Source organism: Xiphias gladius, chromosome 3, assembly GCF_016859285.1.
Source record: "Xiphias gladius isolate SHS-SW01 ecotype Sanya breed wild chromosome 3, ASM1685928v1, whole genome shotgun sequence".
Classification (NCBI taxonomy): Eukaryota; Metazoa; Chordata; class Actinopteri; order Istiophoriformes; family Xiphiidae; genus Xiphias; species Xiphias gladius.
The window spans coordinates 13,225,879-13,245,818 of NC_053402.1; the positions used below are offsets into that span (position 1 = coordinate 13,225,879).

General features: G+C 39.8%; 1 protein-coding gene across 1 annotated transcript; it reads left to right on the forward strand.

The window, feature by feature from the left end:
- Positions 1-697: 697 nt before the first annotated feature.
- On the forward strand, positions 698-14,200 carry LOC120787462 (heparan sulfate glucosamine 3-O-sulfotransferase 6-like). The gene is made up of 2 exons (XM_040123135.1): positions 698-1,251; positions 12,975-14,200. The coding sequence occupies exons 1-2, from the start codon at positions 743-745 to the stop codon at positions 13,591-13,593; spliced, it is 1,128 nt and encodes a 375-aa protein (XP_039979069.1). The 5' UTR covers positions 698-742; the 3' UTR covers positions 13,594-14,200.
- The last annotated feature ends 5,740 nt before the right edge of the window (positions 14,201-19,940 follow it).

Below are 19,940 nucleotides of genomic sequence, written 5' to 3' on the forward strand. Positions count from 1 at the left end.
CACTGATATTCCTGTAGCTCATAACAAAGTACACTTGATTTTTTTTTTTTTCATGCTAGAAAGTTCCACAAAAAGGACAATTTCTGTTACTTGTGGTACACAAGTTGCAAAAAAGAACAAAAGTAATTCAGATTAATGTAAATCTCTTTGGACACTTTAAAGTCACAGAAAAACACAAACACAAAGTTTTCAAATTGGGGTTTTAACATGCATCAAGTGGTTTCATACGATAATGCATAAATACGTCAGAAATAAAAAGATGCCAGTGGAAATGAACACATAGTTTACTACCCGAGTCCATGTTTACCCAAGTTTATGCTATAGCTTGAGGAGGGAAGGGTGGAGACTTGTAAAAAAAAAAAAAGGGCGTAGGAGAAGCAGAGGAGAAACCTTGAACGAGAGGTTAGTCTACATCAGGGCGCACAGACACACCAGCAGGCTCGAGGTCTCATCTGCCCGCAAATAAATGAGTCATGTCAAATGACTAAAACTTTCTTGACTGAGAAGGATTCATTCTGGTCAGTCTTTTCTGGGAAAAAAAAAAGGGCAGACAGGGACTATGAAGATTATTTTTGACAAACCCACTGTGCCATTCCGCTGCTGAGAGGAGCTCTCCCTGTGATGCCTCACCTTCCCTCAACAGGTTCTGCGAGATAAATGTAACGAGTCCGACCCATGTAGGCAGAAGAAGAAGCATGCTGTCACCGTTCCGGCCCTTTGGCATCGAGCAGGAGATCAACTCATGGGATGTAGTGGATGCAGAGTCGGGTTCAACTTCGGAAAGGTGCTGTCCAAAGTCTCGGTGTTTTTTACCATGGTCCTGATCTTCACCTACTTCTTCTACTGCCTCACCGCATTTTGCGATTCGGCCCCGAGAACTTTGTACCGCCAGCAAGCCCTGGTCGGGGACTATGACATTTTAGGCGACCTGCGACCACCGCAGCGTCTCCTCCCCGACGCGCCGTCTCAACGGAACCGCACAGCCTCCGGGGACTCAGGGCAAATGGACGCGCCCGGACAGCCTCCGCGGCACATATCGGAGAGCGCAAAGGAGAGCGGCCGGAGCAACGGCATCCCCGTCTCCAACACCTTCGGGACCAAGAGGTTTCCGCAGGCGATTATAATAGGCGTGAAGAAGGGAGGGACCCGCGCACTGCTGGAGTTTCTCCGCATCCACCCGGACGTGAGAGCGGTCGGCGCGGAGCCTCACTTCTTCGACAGGTTTTATGATAAAGGGCTGGAGTGGTACAGGTAGGGAAAACCAACAAAAACGCATGCATGCGGAGAAGACACCTTTTTACACACCTGTGATGAATATAAGAGCCTTTTTAGCGATATTATAGCAACGATGGAGTCTAAATATGAGCACTAATATATTCATTTGAAATACACTAATGAATGGCACAGACATGGAAACTGACTTAGTTTTTAAATCTTTACAAGAAAGCTCTGGATGGCACCTCAGCCAGTGCAGGATGGTGTATGGTGGCAGGCTGAAGGATGCAGAAGTGCTGACGCCTCCTGTCAATAGACAGGACAGCCGTACACCGGCTGGCTGGTGCATTCAGATCGGCTGTAGATCAGAAGGCTGGTGAGGTCCCTGAGGGGTCAGTTCATCATCTTGACAGTCACCTAAACACCATTTATACACTTCAACATTACATCCTGTATTAACATTATCACCATGTTCGGAAGGGTTCTGCAGAAGAAGCCAGACAAACAAAAACCAGGCTGATATGTTTTCCAAATATAAAGGACATAAACCTGATGGATACAATTAACTCATTGCAGATGTTATGGCCTTGGTTGCATGTCAGAATTTTACAGTTCTATACATGGAGGCAGATGAAATGTTCATCGGCTACTGTCGCAGTGACAGCAGCTGATTTGAGGTGGCCAGGCTGACCACAGCTATCCTCTGTGTGTGGTTAAGGCCCTAAAGAAGGATTTAGGTCCGGATGAAGCAGATCCTGATCACCTCCCGATGCTCTAAGAGCTCCCGGAGAAGGTCCCAGCCGAGCACAAACTCATCAACAGTGACAGAATACTATTAGTGGACCTGTGTGTTTAGCATTAAAGGCGCCATAAGGAGAGCGCGTGAGGTTGGAAAGCAAGATAGCAAGACGGATGCTTGAGACACGAAGGTGTATTTTAATCTTCTCTTGACTTTTTTTTCTTAACCCCCGTGGCTTTGTTTTACTGAGAACAGAGGGACACATGGAAACACTCACACCAGTGATAATTTTACCATGCTGCTAAGCTTCCTTTCTCGTTTTCTCTCTGTGCACACACACAAATGCAAACAAACATTCACCCCATGCATGTTAGAACTTTGCTCCCTTATCTAACACCTCTCTTTTTCCTTCCTCTCCTCTGCTGTCCCTCTACACCACATTTATAACCCATACTTCTTCCCACTCCTTCTGTCCCCTTTCATTCAACCACCAAATTTTTCTCACTCCTATTTTTTCTCTCATCTAGTTTCTCTTCTCCTTATTATTCCTTTAGTGTCTTAAAGTGGAAATACCTGTGGCAGACCTGGTGTTCCCAGGGCATGTTTTATGTGTGTTACTGTGTGTTTTAATTAGCCTGACTGGTGCTGTAAAGTTTTTATGCTGCTGTTTTGTTAGTCCTGTAAAACAGCAGCAATACTAACATAGCCTGTGAAATGTAGGTCAATCATTATAAGGGCTGAGAGTCATGATTATTTTCATTCTTGATCAATCTGCTGGATATTTTCTCAGTTAATTAATTAATTAATTTATATGGGTTTTTTTTTCATAAAATGTCCATTCAATTGGAGCCTAAGGTGACATATCCAACTGCTTGTTTTGTTCAATTAAACCCAAAGATATTCAGTTTACCATCATTTATGACATAGAAAAGCAACTAATCCTTAGATCTGACAAGCTGAAACCAGCAAATGTTTGGTATTTTTGCTTAAAAATGACTGAAAGATTGATCAGTTATCAAAATAGTTAAGTAGTTAAAACAAATGCATTATTAGTTAATTTTGTAGAGCAAATTTTCTGTTTTTATAGTCTGATTGATTAATCCATTAATCAAGTAATTGTTTCAGTTCTAATCATATCTACAAAAACAAAACTGAAGAAGAAGAAGGAAGAAAGAATCTATGTGCAACATGAAATTCTGTTGTGGTCCAATTTTTTCTGTAGCTACAGTCAGTGTAAAAGTCATTATGAACAAATGTCTTAGCATCTATAAGGGCTGATTTTTCAGTAACATTTATATGAAGCTGACAAATAACAAATGTCACACAAAGTGGATATGACTGCAGGGCATGTGGTTTAGTTAAATCATCTGTAATGTGTGCGATCCAACAAGCAGACTGGAATTTTGGTGATTTTTAATACTGGAGATTTTTCATAGAAGTGAATTTAGCTGAAAGCTGAGGTGGAGAAGAGTTAGAAGGATTAACACAACAATAGCGACAGTAGCAACGTGATCCTGGGTGAAATAACTGAAAGATGATTCCCCTGTTGTCACTGAATCTCAGAAATTGGGAAAATCTGTTTGCTGTCATCTGCAGCGACCCACAAAAAAGCCACTAGAGGTCATGGAGAGCAGCATTATCTGTGTGTGTGTGTATGTGTGATGTATGTGTCCTGGCGACAGAAAGAACTCATCCATGTGGAAAAAGCAAGTCCTCCCCACCTAACTGTCAGTGAACAGAGGGTTAACTCGCTGTCACATCTGGAAGCAAACGCACTCATCCACCCTTACAGACAAACACACACACACACACACACACACACACACACACACACACATGCACACACACACGCACACACACACGCACACACGCACACACACACACACACACACACACACACACACACACACACACACACACACACACACACACACACACACACAAGACTGTTGTGTAGGACAAGCTCCGCAAAGCATATCTGAGCTTCGACATTTTAGCTTGGCGAAGATCTCTGCTCCATCTATAGTTCTCAGGTCAACAGGATCACTTTTCTACATTGTGTATGGATATATATATATCTTTCATTGAATCATTATTTTAATTTTTTGGGGGATGATCCGCATACTGGAGACACTTCATAAACGTGGCAGTGTAGACGTCTTGTTCCAACAGCATTGTCTTCTGTGAGAAAGTCTTAATCCTCAGTCATGTGTGTTTTCCATTGCATTTATCTGAGTGATCCAGTCAGTCTCCTCTCTCCTTCTTCTCCACCCTGTCTGTCTCCCCATCCTGTCCTCTCGTTTGCATGTGTGCATATGAACCCATTATAGGAAAAGCCACAAATAGCGCATTCAACATGAAGCAAATATTTAATGACTCTCTGTGTTGTTTTATGGCTTGAAGGGGACTTCATGGAATGATGGGTTTCATATGGGACTTGAGAGCCACCACAGGAAACAGAAAAACCTCAGCTTTCCAAGGCACAATGATTCTAATTGTCATGGCTTTGTCACCATGATCTGGCATGGAATGAGTAATCCATAAATTATGTCTTTTTTTTTTTTTTTTTTGTATCTTCGGTTCCTTCATGACGTTAGAATGAACACATTTGAACAAGCAGTAGCTATTTTACAGTAAAAGACATGATCTCTGTGCTTGCAAAAATCGTGGTAGGAACACAGCTTTGGATTCAAGAGCCAAAATAATAAACCAGATGAAACCAAATGACTATTCTCTATAGTGTATATCTGATTTATGAAAAGATCTTTTATTCATTTCTATTTGAGGAAAAATTCCAAGTCTCATCAATATTTTGAAAGCTTGTCAATTGGTTGACCTACTATCTTGACACCAAAGGCCATGCCCAATCGGATAGCTATTAAAATAAAGTACAAATCCTTTAAGGGCAGCAGCACAAGGGCAAGCAGAAATGTCAGCATTGCTGAAAATGACATTGGTCCTTAAAAAGACATTGATTTATGTTAATCAGGCTATGAAGTAATAAAAACAGGTGACTATAAGAGAGAATTTTACTGGTCTGTTTTTAATATATATTCATCAAGTTAGTTGGACCAGTTTTGGTAGATCGGAGAGGGTATGATCTTCCAAAAAAAAGCCACGAAATGTTCTTTATCTTTTTTTTTGTCCTCCTCTTATATTCTCTCTTTTTATATCAAGATCTGACTGATTTTTTTTTCAGTTTCTGTAGGAATCGGTTACAAAACGTGGAGAAAGGACACTTTATTTTATTCATTTTTAAAAAAAAATATCATCACGATTTTTAACATCAGCATTTACAAACATCAAAATACCCTTTGACCCTTTGCATATTTCCGAGTAACTAAAACATTAAAATCAATATCGAAGCATATTTTAAAGGATATGTTTTTTGATGACTGTAATATAGTGTATAAAATTTGTTTACTGTCCTTTACAGTTTATAAAACAGACTAGATTTTTTTTTTTTTTGGCAATTAGATTACTGCAGTCTGTATTTTTTTTTTTTTTTCTATCTATTCAATTGGAAGAAAATTAAAGACATTCAAAGATATTGATCAGGCATGACAGAGTATTGATTGGACAATATTTAATCTGCATGTGTATTGAACAGAAACTATTTGTTGATGGCTTTAATAATTTGCTGTATTGGTGAATATAAATTAATCTTGATTAAATATTTAATATCCTAAAACTCAATTCAGTTCTGTTAAGTAATGATGAAACAAAATAATTTGCTTTACCTCCTAGTGAGCTGTTACGATTTGTTTATATACTACAATCTGTTAGGTGAGACTCATCCTAGTACGGCATGTATGCACATTTTTATTTCAGTATTTTCTAGGAGGCCAGATTCAAATACTTACCATGTCAGTCTGGATTTTTGACAGCTGAAACGGTGAAAGTGGACTCATGCATATGGGACAACGCTTTCCAGAAGGAGGGTGATTTTCCCGACACCTCATTCTGTGTCCAGCCCTGAGGCCATTAGTGATATAGGCTGAACAAGGCTGACTGGTGTAACAGACCAGGAAGTGGTCTCTGTAGTGTTGAGCCGTATGTTTTAATGGTGGTGGGTTTTGGCTGGAGTAGGGTTTAGGTGGTATTATAAGGTTTGAAAGGCCCACACTCACACCCCATATGGTGGGAATTATAATCATTTGAGGTGCATTGTGGTCCATTTTGGGGTGCCTATAAACTCTTGGGGAGGTTTCCAGTCATGTCGTTTTAGCTCTGTGCTGCAGTTGGCTACTGAGGAAAATGCTGTGTGAAGAAATAATGGTTTTTGTTTGAGTTGGCCAAGATGAAATGTTTCAGATGCTTGGTAGCCGTGCTCTGCTGCGCTGCCATTTCCAGAAAAGAATAACATTAAGTGGAAAACAGACGGGAGTATCCAAAGGAAAATACAATGATACTACCCTTGGTAAATTTAAAAAAAAAACAAAAACAAAAAACAATGGTTTTATCACACATAGTCAACAATTGCATGGCTTCAATTGATCGAGAGCTATAAAAGAACAAGTCTGACTCTGACTCTGACCAGAAGAGCCACAACCATAATGTTCTGTTTAGCATCAGGCCAATATCAGTACAACGACTGGGTATCAAACTTCAGTACTTTAAGGGCACAAATTGTGCACCTAGCATCAAGTATCAGAAACTTTCAAATGCTGAAAGTTGGTATTACACAGTATTTTATTTAAGTTCTTACATGACTAAGAGTTTACGTTTGTTCTAGCAGCTCTTTGGCACAGCTATGCTTTGAGCTTCACACTAACGTCAGCCTACTAACGTGCTCACAGTGACAATGCTAACATGCTGAGTTTAGCAGGCGTAATATTTATCATGTTCACTATCTTATCTTAGCGTTTTAGCACACTAACTTGTGCTAACTGAATAAAAAGCCAAGTACAGCTAAGGTTGATGAATGTTATTAGTTTTAGACAAACTGAAATTTTGACCTGGCACCAGAAAAGCATTGTTTTGTCATGGGCTTGCTATAGAAAAAAATTACCATCTCTAATCATCCCTTCCACCCCTGTAAGTGCCACTGCTTTCATACTTTCATGTGCCAAATGTTGAAGCCATTACAGAACTCCCTGGCAAAGCGTCACCGACATCCTGTAAAGACTCCTAATTATGACTGGATGCTCATATGCTAGTCACTAATTAGCCACTGACCAACACACACACACACACACACACACACACCACACACACACACACACACACACACACACACACACACACACACACACACACACACACACACACACACACACACAAACACACACACAAACACACAAACACACACACACATTCATACTCATTGAAATAGTGTAAAGCACCAATTATGTAAATGTATATGTGTAAATGTAAAAACACTGGTAAGTAAGTGTGGCACTTCAACTAACCCCCTCTAACTTCATTACTGCATCATTATTTATAGTAATAATAATCTGATAACAGTGTATTTAAAATTTGTGGGTGGCAACGGACTTTTTGCTGTCATGTGGTTTCCCAGACGGATCTAACATCCACTTCCTCTCTCTGCCTAAGGAGAGAGGTAATAAGTGGCGGCAAAAGCTCTGGAAATTTACCTCCAGGGTAACGCTAGTGTGACACACACTACATCAAGTGTGTTAGTGTGTGTTTGAATATTACTTAAGCTTTGATAGACCGACACACTATTTCCCTAGCTGTTGTGAAATATTGTTTATAACATTGTTCAGTCTGAAGCCCATCCTATGGCTACGTTTGGCATTATTCTTTTTAATTGTTTTTCATTTCATTTTTGGCTTCCGTGACACTTTAAGGCTTCATCGCTTGCTCAGGTGTCTGTTCAGACAAAGACCACATAGACAGCATGACGGCCTTCGCCCTTACTATCCCCCAGACAATGATGACTCCTCTTGTGTGTTCAGGGTCTTGGTTACTAACTCATCGACAGTGTCAGTGACATGTTGACGTGCGCTTATGGTGAACTTTAAGGCTTTGTGTAGTGCACTCAGGCTAAACTGAATACATCAGCTTTACATTTTAGCACATACATTTAGTGGCTTACTTACAGAGAGTTAGATGAGATTGGTACCAATATCATGTCTGTCTATTATATATGAAGCTACTGTCTGCAGCCGTTTAGCTTAGTTAGTTAAGATTGGAAACGGGGGGACACCTAGTCGGATTCTGTCAAAGGTTAAGAAGAGTTAACCAATAAACACTGAGTTTGAGTAATCTACCAAAACCAAAGTGTAAAAATTACACGTTTTGGTTTTGTTGGGGGTTAAGTCTTGCCATCACTGAGAGGGTGCTAGCCAACCGTCTGACACATAACCCCAAATAAAACTGTGACTTGTCACTTTTACACTTTGGTTTTGTATGGATTAAACATACGAAATATAATATGTTAGTTTGTGAGTTTACGAGGTGCTGGTAGGTGGATTTTGGTACTTTTGGACTGAGCCGGGTTATTTTTATCTCTCTGTCTCTAGTCTTTTGCTGAACTAAGCTAAGCGGCTGCTAGCTGTAGCCATATACTTACGGCGCAGCGAGTTGTATCAATCTTCTCATCTAACTCCTGTCCAGAAAACAAATAAGTGTATTTCTCGAAATGTCAAAATATTAATCTTCTCTACTTGCCGCTTGTTGAGCACACAGGTTTTCTTTTGTTGTGCTTTTGTTGTTTTTGGGTCATAGGGGAATAGCAGCATAAATTTTATCTTGGCATGGAGGCATAAATCGAGGTTCCCACACTCATCCTGTCAGCCTGACGGGCCACCCGTGACCCAGAGGCTCCTTCTGTCACACTCTGAGCATAGCAGCGCTGCTGGGAAATGTTTTCCTTCAGTTTGTTGTTCACTTCTCAATTTTTACGGCCTTGATTTCCACTGCCTCTTTAATTGGGTCTCAGCTAAGAAAGTGTTTGGTCTCAAAGATGCCTACCAAAGCAGAAGTCTCCTTCATGAAGTCAGCATTTAGCGCAGATGTTTCATTAAATGACCATAATAATCTATAGAAATTTAGATCTGTTTATGTTTGAGAAAATGACATGATAATTGGATTTTTAGAATCTTTTATTTGTCTACAATCAGTTCTACTTTCTGTGCAGAATACCTTTTGTTGGGGTGCTACAGGGGATGTAGCTGCAGAACTTCAGCAGGAGAACCCATAATCTCAGGGGCAGGAAGTCTCTTGGCCACATCCTTGTTGCCAGCGTTAGTATTTAATCTTCTGATCCAGACTGCCTAGAACATATCAGTGGTTTAATCAGTGCTGCAGCACTTCAGGGAGGAAAAGCACTACATCCTTTTAACAGCAGGGAGTTCCAGTCTAATGTGGCTAGTCAGCAAGGCTTTCCAATACTGAGCTAAATAGAAAACATCCTTGTTCCCTTTGTTAATCTCTTTGCATGTTGAGACGCAACAACAGTAGCCTGAAATGCATTTTTTCTTAAGTTGAAAAAAAAGAGGTGTGTTTGTAAAACATATATAACATAAGAATGGATTAACGTGTGATAAAATTGACAAAAAATGAATCATCCCCAAATCTGTTTACAGTTTCTCCTGACACAACTTACAAGAACAGATTTATGATGGAAAATGGCAATTATTGATTAATAATGAGACGGGTTGTGTTGTGGGAGATAGGGACCCTAGGTGAGTGGGGACAAAAGCCACAAATCATTAACTATTCATGAGTATAGAAAGATAACTTATGGTCAATTAGTGAAGTGACACTTATGTGAGGGGTGAAGGACAAATCCAAGATTTCGGATGAGAGAGGAGAGGGCAGAGAGGGAGATGGGCGCTCAGTTTCTCATCATTACACTAACACGTTTGTGCTCGCATGTGTGTATGTTTATGTGCACAAACACACTCAAGCACACACACACCTTGAACAATCCATCATATAGAGACAGACATATTGATCAGACACTGATAAACAGGGGACAGGCAGGCAGGGATAGGCCATTTGCAGCTCTTGTAATTAGATAATAATCAATTAATGGTCTTTTATTATGGGGATCATTTAATGGGGGTGGATTGAAATGGCTTAACTTTAAGTAAAGGGTCGAAACTCGAAACCTACTCAGGAACAACTCCAGATAACCCTCTTGAGACACTTCACACTTGCATTCATCGACTCTCAAATAGTTTTTTATAATTACTGAACAACAGAAGTTTCTTCATAGTTGCAGCACACATGGTACATCTTTAATTATCAACACCTTAACATACAGTTTTACCTTTTCCCCCTTAAGTGCCTTTAAGTGATTTTTTTAAAATCCTTGTTCCAGCTCTTCTCAGAAACTATTCATGTCCAGACTCCTTGTGTTTTTGTTTTTCTTTTTAACAAAAAATTCAGCTTGACATGTTTGGTGTCTTTATAGGAATAATCTGACCTTTTGGGAAACAGGCTTATTCACTTTCTTGCTGAGATTTACATGAGAAGCTCGATACCACTCTTGCGCTAACTATGAAGCTACTGCGAGCTGGTTAGCTTAGTGCACAGAGTGGAAACAGAGGGCAACAGCTAGCCTGGCACCGTCCAGCACCTTTAAAGCTCACGTAACCCTCCCTAAAACCACAATGTGTTTTCTTCTGACACTTTTTATACAGACTATACAAATTAGATGTAACGTGCTAATTAGTGAGTTTTAGAGGTGCTGGAGGTGGATTTGGACAGAGCCTGGCAAGCTGTTTCCCCTTCCTAAGCTAAGCCAACTGGCTACTGGCAGCAGATTCATATTTACTGTAGCTACAGACATGAGAATGGTATCTCCTCATTTAAGTCTCCTTCAAGATCTCCACTAGCATTAAAAGTAAAGTTCTGTGGCTTTGAAAAATGTTTGGCTGCACAAAAAGAGTTGCTAATGAGTTATTCACTGGTAGGCTACAGTTTGTTAAGGGTTTTTTGTTTTTTTTTAAAGATACTGTGATGCATATGACCACAGAGCAAGAATTCAGTCAATGAAACTGTTCTTTGACTACTGTTGCTTTCAACAACAATCAACCACTGCTTGTGTATCTTAAAAATGTTACGGGGTCATAAGCCCTTTTTTTCAACGGAAATAAGAAAACTAAATGATGCTGGCAGAGTGCACTCAAGATAATTGCCAGTCTTTCTGCATGGCAAAACAGGATGTGTTTATGTTTTTTTAACTGATTGGTTTCATTGTTTAAAATCAGTTTCTTGGTTTTGCTGTATATTTTTCATCTTAAAATCTGCCAGCTATAATTTTTTGTACCAACAATCTCATTCAAATAACTGACATAATGAAAATGAATTTCCTTCAGACGTCCATCATTCATCTGCATGTCAGAATGGCCTCTTGTCATTGACATTCTGACTTAATGCAGACTTCCAATGTGAAACAAATAAGGCACGCAGGCTCCATTACTTGTTTATTTTATGGGAAGCCACATGAAAGATCTCGGGCTCCAGTAACACAGTATAAGATGTGTTGAGTAAATGAACTACAGACAATTCATTTGCTCTTTCAAACATTGCTCATCATCTGTTTGTCATGCAAAACAATTTGTTTCTGAAATCCTAATCCTCCACAACTCCGGCTCACGCAGTCTGTCAGTGTCAAATTTAGACACACAAGCAAATGCCGGGTATGTTGAATATTATAATACCTACAATGCCTGTTTGCCAGATAGTACCGAAATAGAAGTGTAACACACAGGCTGGCTACTCTGAACTTTGAGGAGATTAGTGAGAAAAAAAACTTTCTCAAATATTACAGGACAGCAGGTGCACACGGGTTATAAAGTTAAGAAGACACTTAGAAACAAAGATAAGTGTAAATGTACAATATGAGAAGATAAATCAGTAGATTAGTGATTAATGATTTAGTTGTAGATTCATATAGACCACAGGGGATTATTGTGGAAAATTTACCTCCGCAATACAGTAACACATCATTAAACATATGCCTTTTCAATGGCGTATTCTACACAGCATCTCTCCTCATTGTAGCCATATGTTTAACACACTAGCTGAGCTCAGCAATTTGCCATCCTGGTCGCACTTCCTGCAGACTTTGGTCTGTTTGGTCTGTTTGGGTCCTTGCAGGAACCCATAGGGGAGATGAGGGTAGTGGGGGGGGCGACACTGCTCTTGCAGGAAAAGGGGGTTGGAAATCTGTAGGAAATTGCTGTTAAGTGGTTCTTGAGGCTTTGTGGTTTTGAATCATCAGGCCCATATTGAGTGGATGGTCCTGTTGCGCAGGCCTTCGGTGAGGGGCTGTCTGGGGCCCTCGTACACAAACACATTAAAGTACTTGAAGCTTTAATCACACAGACACTGGGGTGCTTTAATGTTTAATGAATATAATGTGTTTACATTATCGCTTGATCAATTGACAAGTGCGACTAAAGATTGTACTTGGTGTCTCTGCTCCCATATTTAAAAAGTTCTTCTGGTTGAGGATTGAACTTTGAATGTGACATTTTATGCCCTATTGGTGCAATTTTGCAAACTGTGTGATAGGGGATAAAGCAACTGGTACCTTTTTCAAAGCTGCACTAGTCAATTTTTTTATATTAAAAATTGATTAAATGACTGTGTAGTGTGAAAGGGGTCACCCATAGTGATGGACCCAGAGAGAATTATCACCAGCCTCTGCAGTTCCTCTCAGCTTGACAGAGTGTTTTAGTGTCATTTAGCTCCATGTTTTGATTGTTTTGATTTTACAACCCACAACTGTTTTGGTTCACTCTCACCGCTCTCATTAGCGTTGCTTCCAGATGTAGCAGGGAGTTGTACTCTGTGTCTGCTGGGTGTGAATAGGTAACTGTTTGCTAACACATTAGCCCTATGAACATTATATGATCATCGTTATATGTTAGCGTTCGAAAAAAGTAAAATAAAACTAATATGGGGAAGCACAACCAATCACGTTTTCAAACTATGAATTCCACCAGCTGGGTATTTTGGAGTGTGAAATAGTTTCCACTTTTGGCTTTGAGAGATGAATCAGAATTCTGTGTCTGACCAGTTTCTTCTTTTCATTTAGGAACCTGATGCCTCGGACGCTGGACGGCCAAATAACCATGGAGAAGACTCCCAGCTACTTCGTCACAAAGGAGGCTCCTAGCCGTGTCTGCACTATGAACTGCCAAACCAAGCTCATTGTAGTGGTTAGGGATCCTGTGACGCGGGCTGTATCTGACTACACCCAGACACTGTCCAAGAACCCAAGCCTTCCATCTTTCCAGAGCCTGGCCTTGAAAAACTCCTCCACAGGTCTGATTGACACCACGTGGAGCGCAGTGCGCATCGGCCTCTATGCCAAACATCTGGAGAACTGGCTCCAGCACTTCCCCATGTCTCATTTTCTGTTTGTTAGCGGTGAGCGGTTGGTGTCTGATCCAGCTGGGGAGATGGGACGGGTTCAAGACTTCTTGGGTCTGAAAAGGGTTGTTTCAGACAAACACTTCTACTTCAACCAGACCAAAGGTTTTCCCTGCTTGAAGAAGCCTGAGGGGAGCAGCAGACCTCGTTGCCTTGGAAAGTCTAAAGGCAGACCTCACCCCCAGATCCCCTCTGAGGTCCTACAGAGACTTAGAGACTTCTACAGGCCCTTCAACCGCCGTTTCTACCAGATGAGCGGACAAGACTTTGGCTGGGACTAACAAAGGAGGATAAAAGCCCAGATAAAAAGCAGTCACTTACTTTTTGGAGAGAATTACTGTTTAATGCTATACAGGGCTAACATTCTCAGGGACAGGGTAGAGGAATACAAAGTCCACAAACTGGGACTACTTTTGGACCATTCTGCCTCAGTGGAATCAACATGACATGGAGCACTCATGAACTGTCACTGCTTTGTTGTAGAGCAGAAGCCGACATTGGCACAGTTCTGCCAATATACAAGTTACACACATAGTTAATGGCTTAGTTATTAAACCATTAAACCATTCTATTGCTTGTATGTTAATGTACAAAAGTTAGGCGCAAACTAGGGTACCAAAGGGAAAGCAAAAAACATTGCCTTTGAATATTATTTTTGACTTGCTTTATGTTTTGTTAAATAAATAAGATGATATTTATAGTTTCTGTTGATTTGAAATACAACAGTTACATTTTGTAATTAAAGAAATGTATTTATTACATGACAAGGCAAGACATTAAAAGGGATTACATTTTCATTGACAGGACATTGGAAAAAAATGTCATACTCCATGATAAACCACTATTTCTTTTTAATTGTTAGCAGTGTTACTAAAATCAACTGCATATATATTTTATTACATTTACTGTTTCCAATGGCCATTGGAATGCTACATATCTTCATTTGATGGTGCAAAATATTTCTCTGTATATTGCAGTTAATATACCAGTGATACCTCATATGTAAATATTAAATGTGCAACAATGATCAGAGAACACACATACACACATTTGATCTGTAAGTATTTGTAGATACTTTTCCTTTCAAAACTACATCACTTTTTCAATTGTCTTGGACAGCACCAACTGTATCAGCTGTTACTCACTCACAATAAGTTGCTATTTTGATCTGTGACTACTTTGAACCATTTTAATTCCATATGTGAAGTACGCAAAGCACAGTGGTGTGTATATAACCTTCATTCTGACTCTGATTCTCTATTTTGCGAAGTAAAGTTTTATCTCACATGACATTCATACTAATGTTTCATCCTTTCATATTTCATGTGTTACTGTAATGCACTCAAAGGTCTTCATATGCAAACTGCAGAGAAGAAAGATTTAGCCCACAAAAGTGAATCCTAATCCATCAAATGGAATACATGTAGCCGGAACCTATATGCCTATTCTAATCCCTTTATCTGTGGCAGGATCAGCCACCATTCACTAAACCTCTCCACTGAGCAGAAATTTTCCACTCATAGCTTAGCAACCATAACTAGCAAGTGGGGCCTGTCAAGCTTCGGGGTGCTCCGCATGTTAAAGTGGTGCTCATGGGGCTGTAGGAAGAGAGATACTCAGCATTTTAGAGTTTGGATGGTGGTTACCCTTTTTTTAGCCTTTCCAAAACCAAAAAGACAAGAGCAAGAGAGTAAGAAATGGATGAAATGCCCGTTAGCATGTCTGCCAAATAGCTACCAACAGTATTCCAAGTCCAAGTAGCACATCATTAAATAACTAGGGTACAATAGTTTGTGAGGTAACAGGTTACGTTAAAAAAGAGCTTTCTTCTTCACTTATATAAACATTGCTCCACCCTAGCACTAGGGTTAAAAACCCTTAAAGGGTACCTTTAAGGTTACCAAAAATATCAGTTAGTGCTCATCCTAAAAAGTTTTTTCTCTTGTAACATTTAAAGTTAACACATACTCTTTCAAAACATGTTAATATAAATACGATGCTATAATACCAGAACTAGCTCTACACTGCAGTGCAAGAACAATTTATTGTTTCATTATTCGATGTCCTTTACTCATAGTGAGGATGCAAACTTTTTGCTTGGGACATGCAGCGTTAGCTTCAGTCTTTTAGCATGATATCAAGTATTTAGCCATCGTGTGAGACTTTAAGACATCTTTTACAGGGTTCTCTTCTTAAAAAGTCAGCAGGTGACGGCATTTCACCCCAACTCAAGGAGCTAATGTTAGCTTAATTAGCTAGCATTAAGACTTTGGAGAACTAGTTAGTTATTGTAAACTGCTTAGTGGCATTGTAGAATGGAATGTAATCCAGTATCGTTTTGCGGTGCTTCTCGAGCTTGCTAACATTACCAGAAGCTACGTGTTAGAGACACGAACTGAGGCTATAGTTAACTAGTGTTATGCATTCTATACTTGGCGCAGCAGCTGCCACCAAAGTCCGGAGTTCAACTTACGAAACAGACCTTGGCGTCTTGCCTATGGTGTTACAGTCAGGGACGGGCCAGCGGATTCAGCTGAACCTCTTTGAAATAAAAGCAGACAAATGGAAGCTAATTCTGAGCAGAAAAAAGGTGTTTTTACACATATTATGAATTTCTTAGGAAAAATTGTCTCACTTTATCAAAATCATATGCCAATGTAATGTGATTATGTGTAAAGCGCAAAAAAGAAAGAGCTATTTAATGTGTAGCTCCTCTTTAATTTTAGCTCCCTCTAACTTTGTTTTCTCTCCTGCCATATCTAGAGAGAAATCTCACTCTGTCTGTTTCCTTCCCCTCCTCAGTCTTTCTCACACTGCTTTTCTTCTCACTACTTCTTCTACTCACACAGTTAGGCCACATGTACAGTCTGAGGCCTGCGTGCGCTGTGGCCTTTAATTATGAGAGATGTCAGCTCACCCAAAAAAGCCCCCTCCTTCCTCTCTGGGCTCAGAATTAGCAGCAGAGCTCTTCTCTTTCATGGTACACTATCCTGTATGGAAGGGGAAAAAAGCATCTGCTCTGGTGGAACAAACATAAAAAGAACCCACTTAAGAACTGAAATATACACTGAGCTGCAGATGTTCTTATAACAATGCACGGAGATAGAGCTTACCAGTGCTTGCAATGAAAGAAATAAGCCAAACATATACAATCAAAGCAATTAAGACTGAGCTTTGTTTGTGAAAATGTCAGTGGTTTGTGAGTGCAAAAATAGTAGGCTTGCATGAGCACGCTGGTGGCTTTATTCATGCTAGTTTCTATGCACACACACCCAGTGCTTTGGCTCTCTCCATACATCTTGCCTCTTGTAATTCCAGTCAGTATTTCTGTCACATCCCCCCTCTATTTTACATGTCTGACATTAAGTTTTGGTGGGCGTCACTAAAATTTAAACATGCTTGGCTCACTTCATCCGTGCCAAATTTTATTACTCTGTATTACATACTGATAGCTGCCTTTTCGCTGTGCCAGCCCAATAGCAGGCGTTAAAGATAACTGATTACCCCCTCTGCCATCTGGGAAAGATGTTAGTACTACTATATGCAGGACCAGCCTGGTCATTTATTTTCAATAAATCAGCAGGACATTCACCATAATATAAACCTTTCACTAAACACTAGTAATGATATGAGAAATCCAGTTGAGGCGAATGAAAGAACAGGCAAGAAAAATGGAGGAATGATTGATAATAGATGCCCTAAAAGAGGGATGTGAAGATGTATGAAATTCTGCTCCACATTTCCTAAACTATAACTTAATCCAACCCTGGGATATAAGCAAACAAACCTGACAATATTGCCTCTGGTCTGTGTTTGTCTGTTTACTATGAGCTCATGGGCAGACAACCTCCACTTGTGGTTGCCACAGGAACCTATAGACACCAACAGCATTTGGTCATGTTTCTGACTCTTGAATCAATATTTTTGGTGTATGGCAATTCGCAAAAGTCAGGATTTCATTTGATTCAATAGAGTACAGGTGTGTCACAGTTCCAGGAATTCAAAATACAACTAAAAAGACATACACCGGACATCAGAGGAGAAAAATTAAAATTCATAGTAAATGGTCCGGATCTACCCCAGAATTTAATGGTTTCTTCCCTGGCCCATGCCCCATCCCTCCACCATGCTTGGTGCAAATCAGTTCAGTACTTTTTGCGTAATCCTGCTGAAAACGAAACAAACGAAAAAACCCAACTAACAGACAGAAATGGGTGATCACATAACCTCCTTGGCGGAGTTGACGAGTATCAAAGACTGCTTTTACAATATAACAAAAAGTGGAGTGACAGAAAAAGGTGATATTGCATCATGTTAGCTTAAAGTTCCCTTCCACTCAAAAATATGTTTTACTTACTGTTACTTCACTTAGATGTTTGACCTTCACTTTGTAGAACAGTATGTGCAGAGTTTGATGCCATAAGACTGTTTTCACATTTGTCTGTCCTCACCTCAAATCTGATTTTATGACGTATACTGTATGTGCAAGCATGACTTTGTGACATTACACTGTTTGGTAGCCAGTTGTGGTCCAGTATGCAAAATACACTGAGACTGGTCTTTTCAATTAAGTAGGAGACATCTTGTGTCTAGTAGTTGAACTTTCAAAATGAAAAATTTTTCAATGAGGGAGAAAGAGTAGACTTTGTATTTATTAGGCAATTGAACTTTTTTGTGGAAAACCTATATCAAACACAATTTATTATTCAAAGAAGAGTACTTTTAAATGTCTAAAAATGTCTGGAGGAGACCTTTAATAAGCACAGGACTGCATTGTTAATCAGATTTTGCACACATCAAATGAATCCTTGTATCACTGAATGATACAATGCAATATAATAAAATGTGCTGTTAAACTCCTACAATAATTGCAAACTACGCCGGTTATCCAGTGTCAGATTTAACATGTTGTGCTGTTCATAACTCTGAAAAAAAACTGTTGTTGCTAAAGACTGTGGCCATTTCCTTTTCCACTGAGCCAAAGCCTGGATGCAACAGTTTAAACTCAAAAAGAGATGTCAGACTCAATACTCATGCCAAATCCAGATGACTATATATTTTTCTCTAAGTATCCAAGAATATGCTTTGATACAATTGCTCAAAACAACTAAAGGGCAAAGACAATAAATCACAGATCCACAAAACTCCAAATCTTCCCTTCTCATGGGGACAGTGATGTCTTTAGCTCTGGCTGGCATGCAGCTTCCAAGGATTTGAGCCCACAGTTTAACACATGCCATCAATTCCTACCATTGTGGATTTGTTTGCCTGAGTGAAAATCACCCAGTGTGAATTGAGTTACGGGCCACGGTGACTATTTAAGATAAGGCGTGATGAAGGATGTATTTTCCGTGTGGTGACTATTGTTTGGGAATTATGGGCACATGTCGGACTAATCAGAAACACTCTGAGGGCTGCGCTGAAGAAAAGGGGGCTGATTTCTACACAGCAGATAAAGAGTAGGATGAGAGTGTAAAAGTGGTTTCCCTATGAGCAGCTGCAAATGAAGATGGTTCATCCTGAGGACTCCACACATTTTCCACCCGTACCGCAGTCTCCTTCGATTCAAGGAAGAAATGCTCGGGGATTTTCTCTCTTCTCTGTGGTTTAGTCCTCACATATCTTGTTAAATTGTGACTCGAGCTTTAATTGATGAAAGAGTAATTTGGGGTTGTGAGATTTTCAAATGATCATGGTAGCTCAACACAACTTGAGGAACTTTTTAGGGAAATGGGATTTAGAACTTTTACAATAGGATTTTACGACGTTGTTTTTCTGGACATGTTTCAGCACAGACTTCTGTTGCCATTTTAGTCTACAATGCACCAGCTAAGGTCTGCTTATTGGGCCTTGATTGCAAAACTTGAACAATCAAAGTTTATAGTGAGGCTTACACTTGGCTGATGAGGTACCAACTGAGACACTGCTGCCAAATGGATGGAAACCTTTCACACACAAGGACTAAAACTGTATTCATAAAATAAAAATACAACTCCTCTGGAAAGTTGTAACACTTTTGGAAGAGCATTTGTTTTTTTTTTTGGCTTAGAGAAACTCAGATGCATGCTTAAATCAAATGCTGCGTTTAGTTGTTAAGCCTACATTATGCACAATGGTTCCCTACCCACTTTGCTTTCCACCTGCATCTTCAAACAAAATGTTAACACACTACGTGCACTCAGTCTGAATGAAAGAGGCTCGCACCTGGCCTTCATGCATGGTTTCTTTTCATTTGCCAAAGACCCCATTCATTATTCTACGAGAATAAATTACAGCCCCATAGTTTGGCCTATAAAAAAAAAATTACAAATTGGTTCTTAATTTGCTGTGTGGCTTTATTAATCCCCAAACAAACACTAATTCGTTCAGTAGAAAAGACTGAATAATTAAATGCATTGTAACTGTTTGCATTCAGGAGAACAAGTCAAAACTTGCCAATGATTTTGGGACACATGAAAAGAAGACAAGGCATATCCAGTACAGACACGTGGTAGCCCCTCTGCCTTTCCAAAAATGAAATAAGATCAATTTCCTGGCCATGTGAGTGCATGTCTTTTCAATTCAATATATAACATGAATCTTCTCTGACTCAGTCCCTCCAATGGTTGCATGTGTTGGTGTTTTTTTT

Excerpts from the sequence above, each read along its gene's own strand:
- LOC120787462 (XM_040123135.1), top strand. The coding sequence starts at position 743 with ATGGGATGTAGTGGATGCAGAGTCGGGTTCAACTTCGGAAAGGTGCTG. Across the intron at positions 1,252-12,974 it reads AAAGGGCTGGAGTGGTACAG|GAACCTGATGCCTCGGACGC; the intron begins GTAGGGAAAACC and ends CTTTTCATTTAG.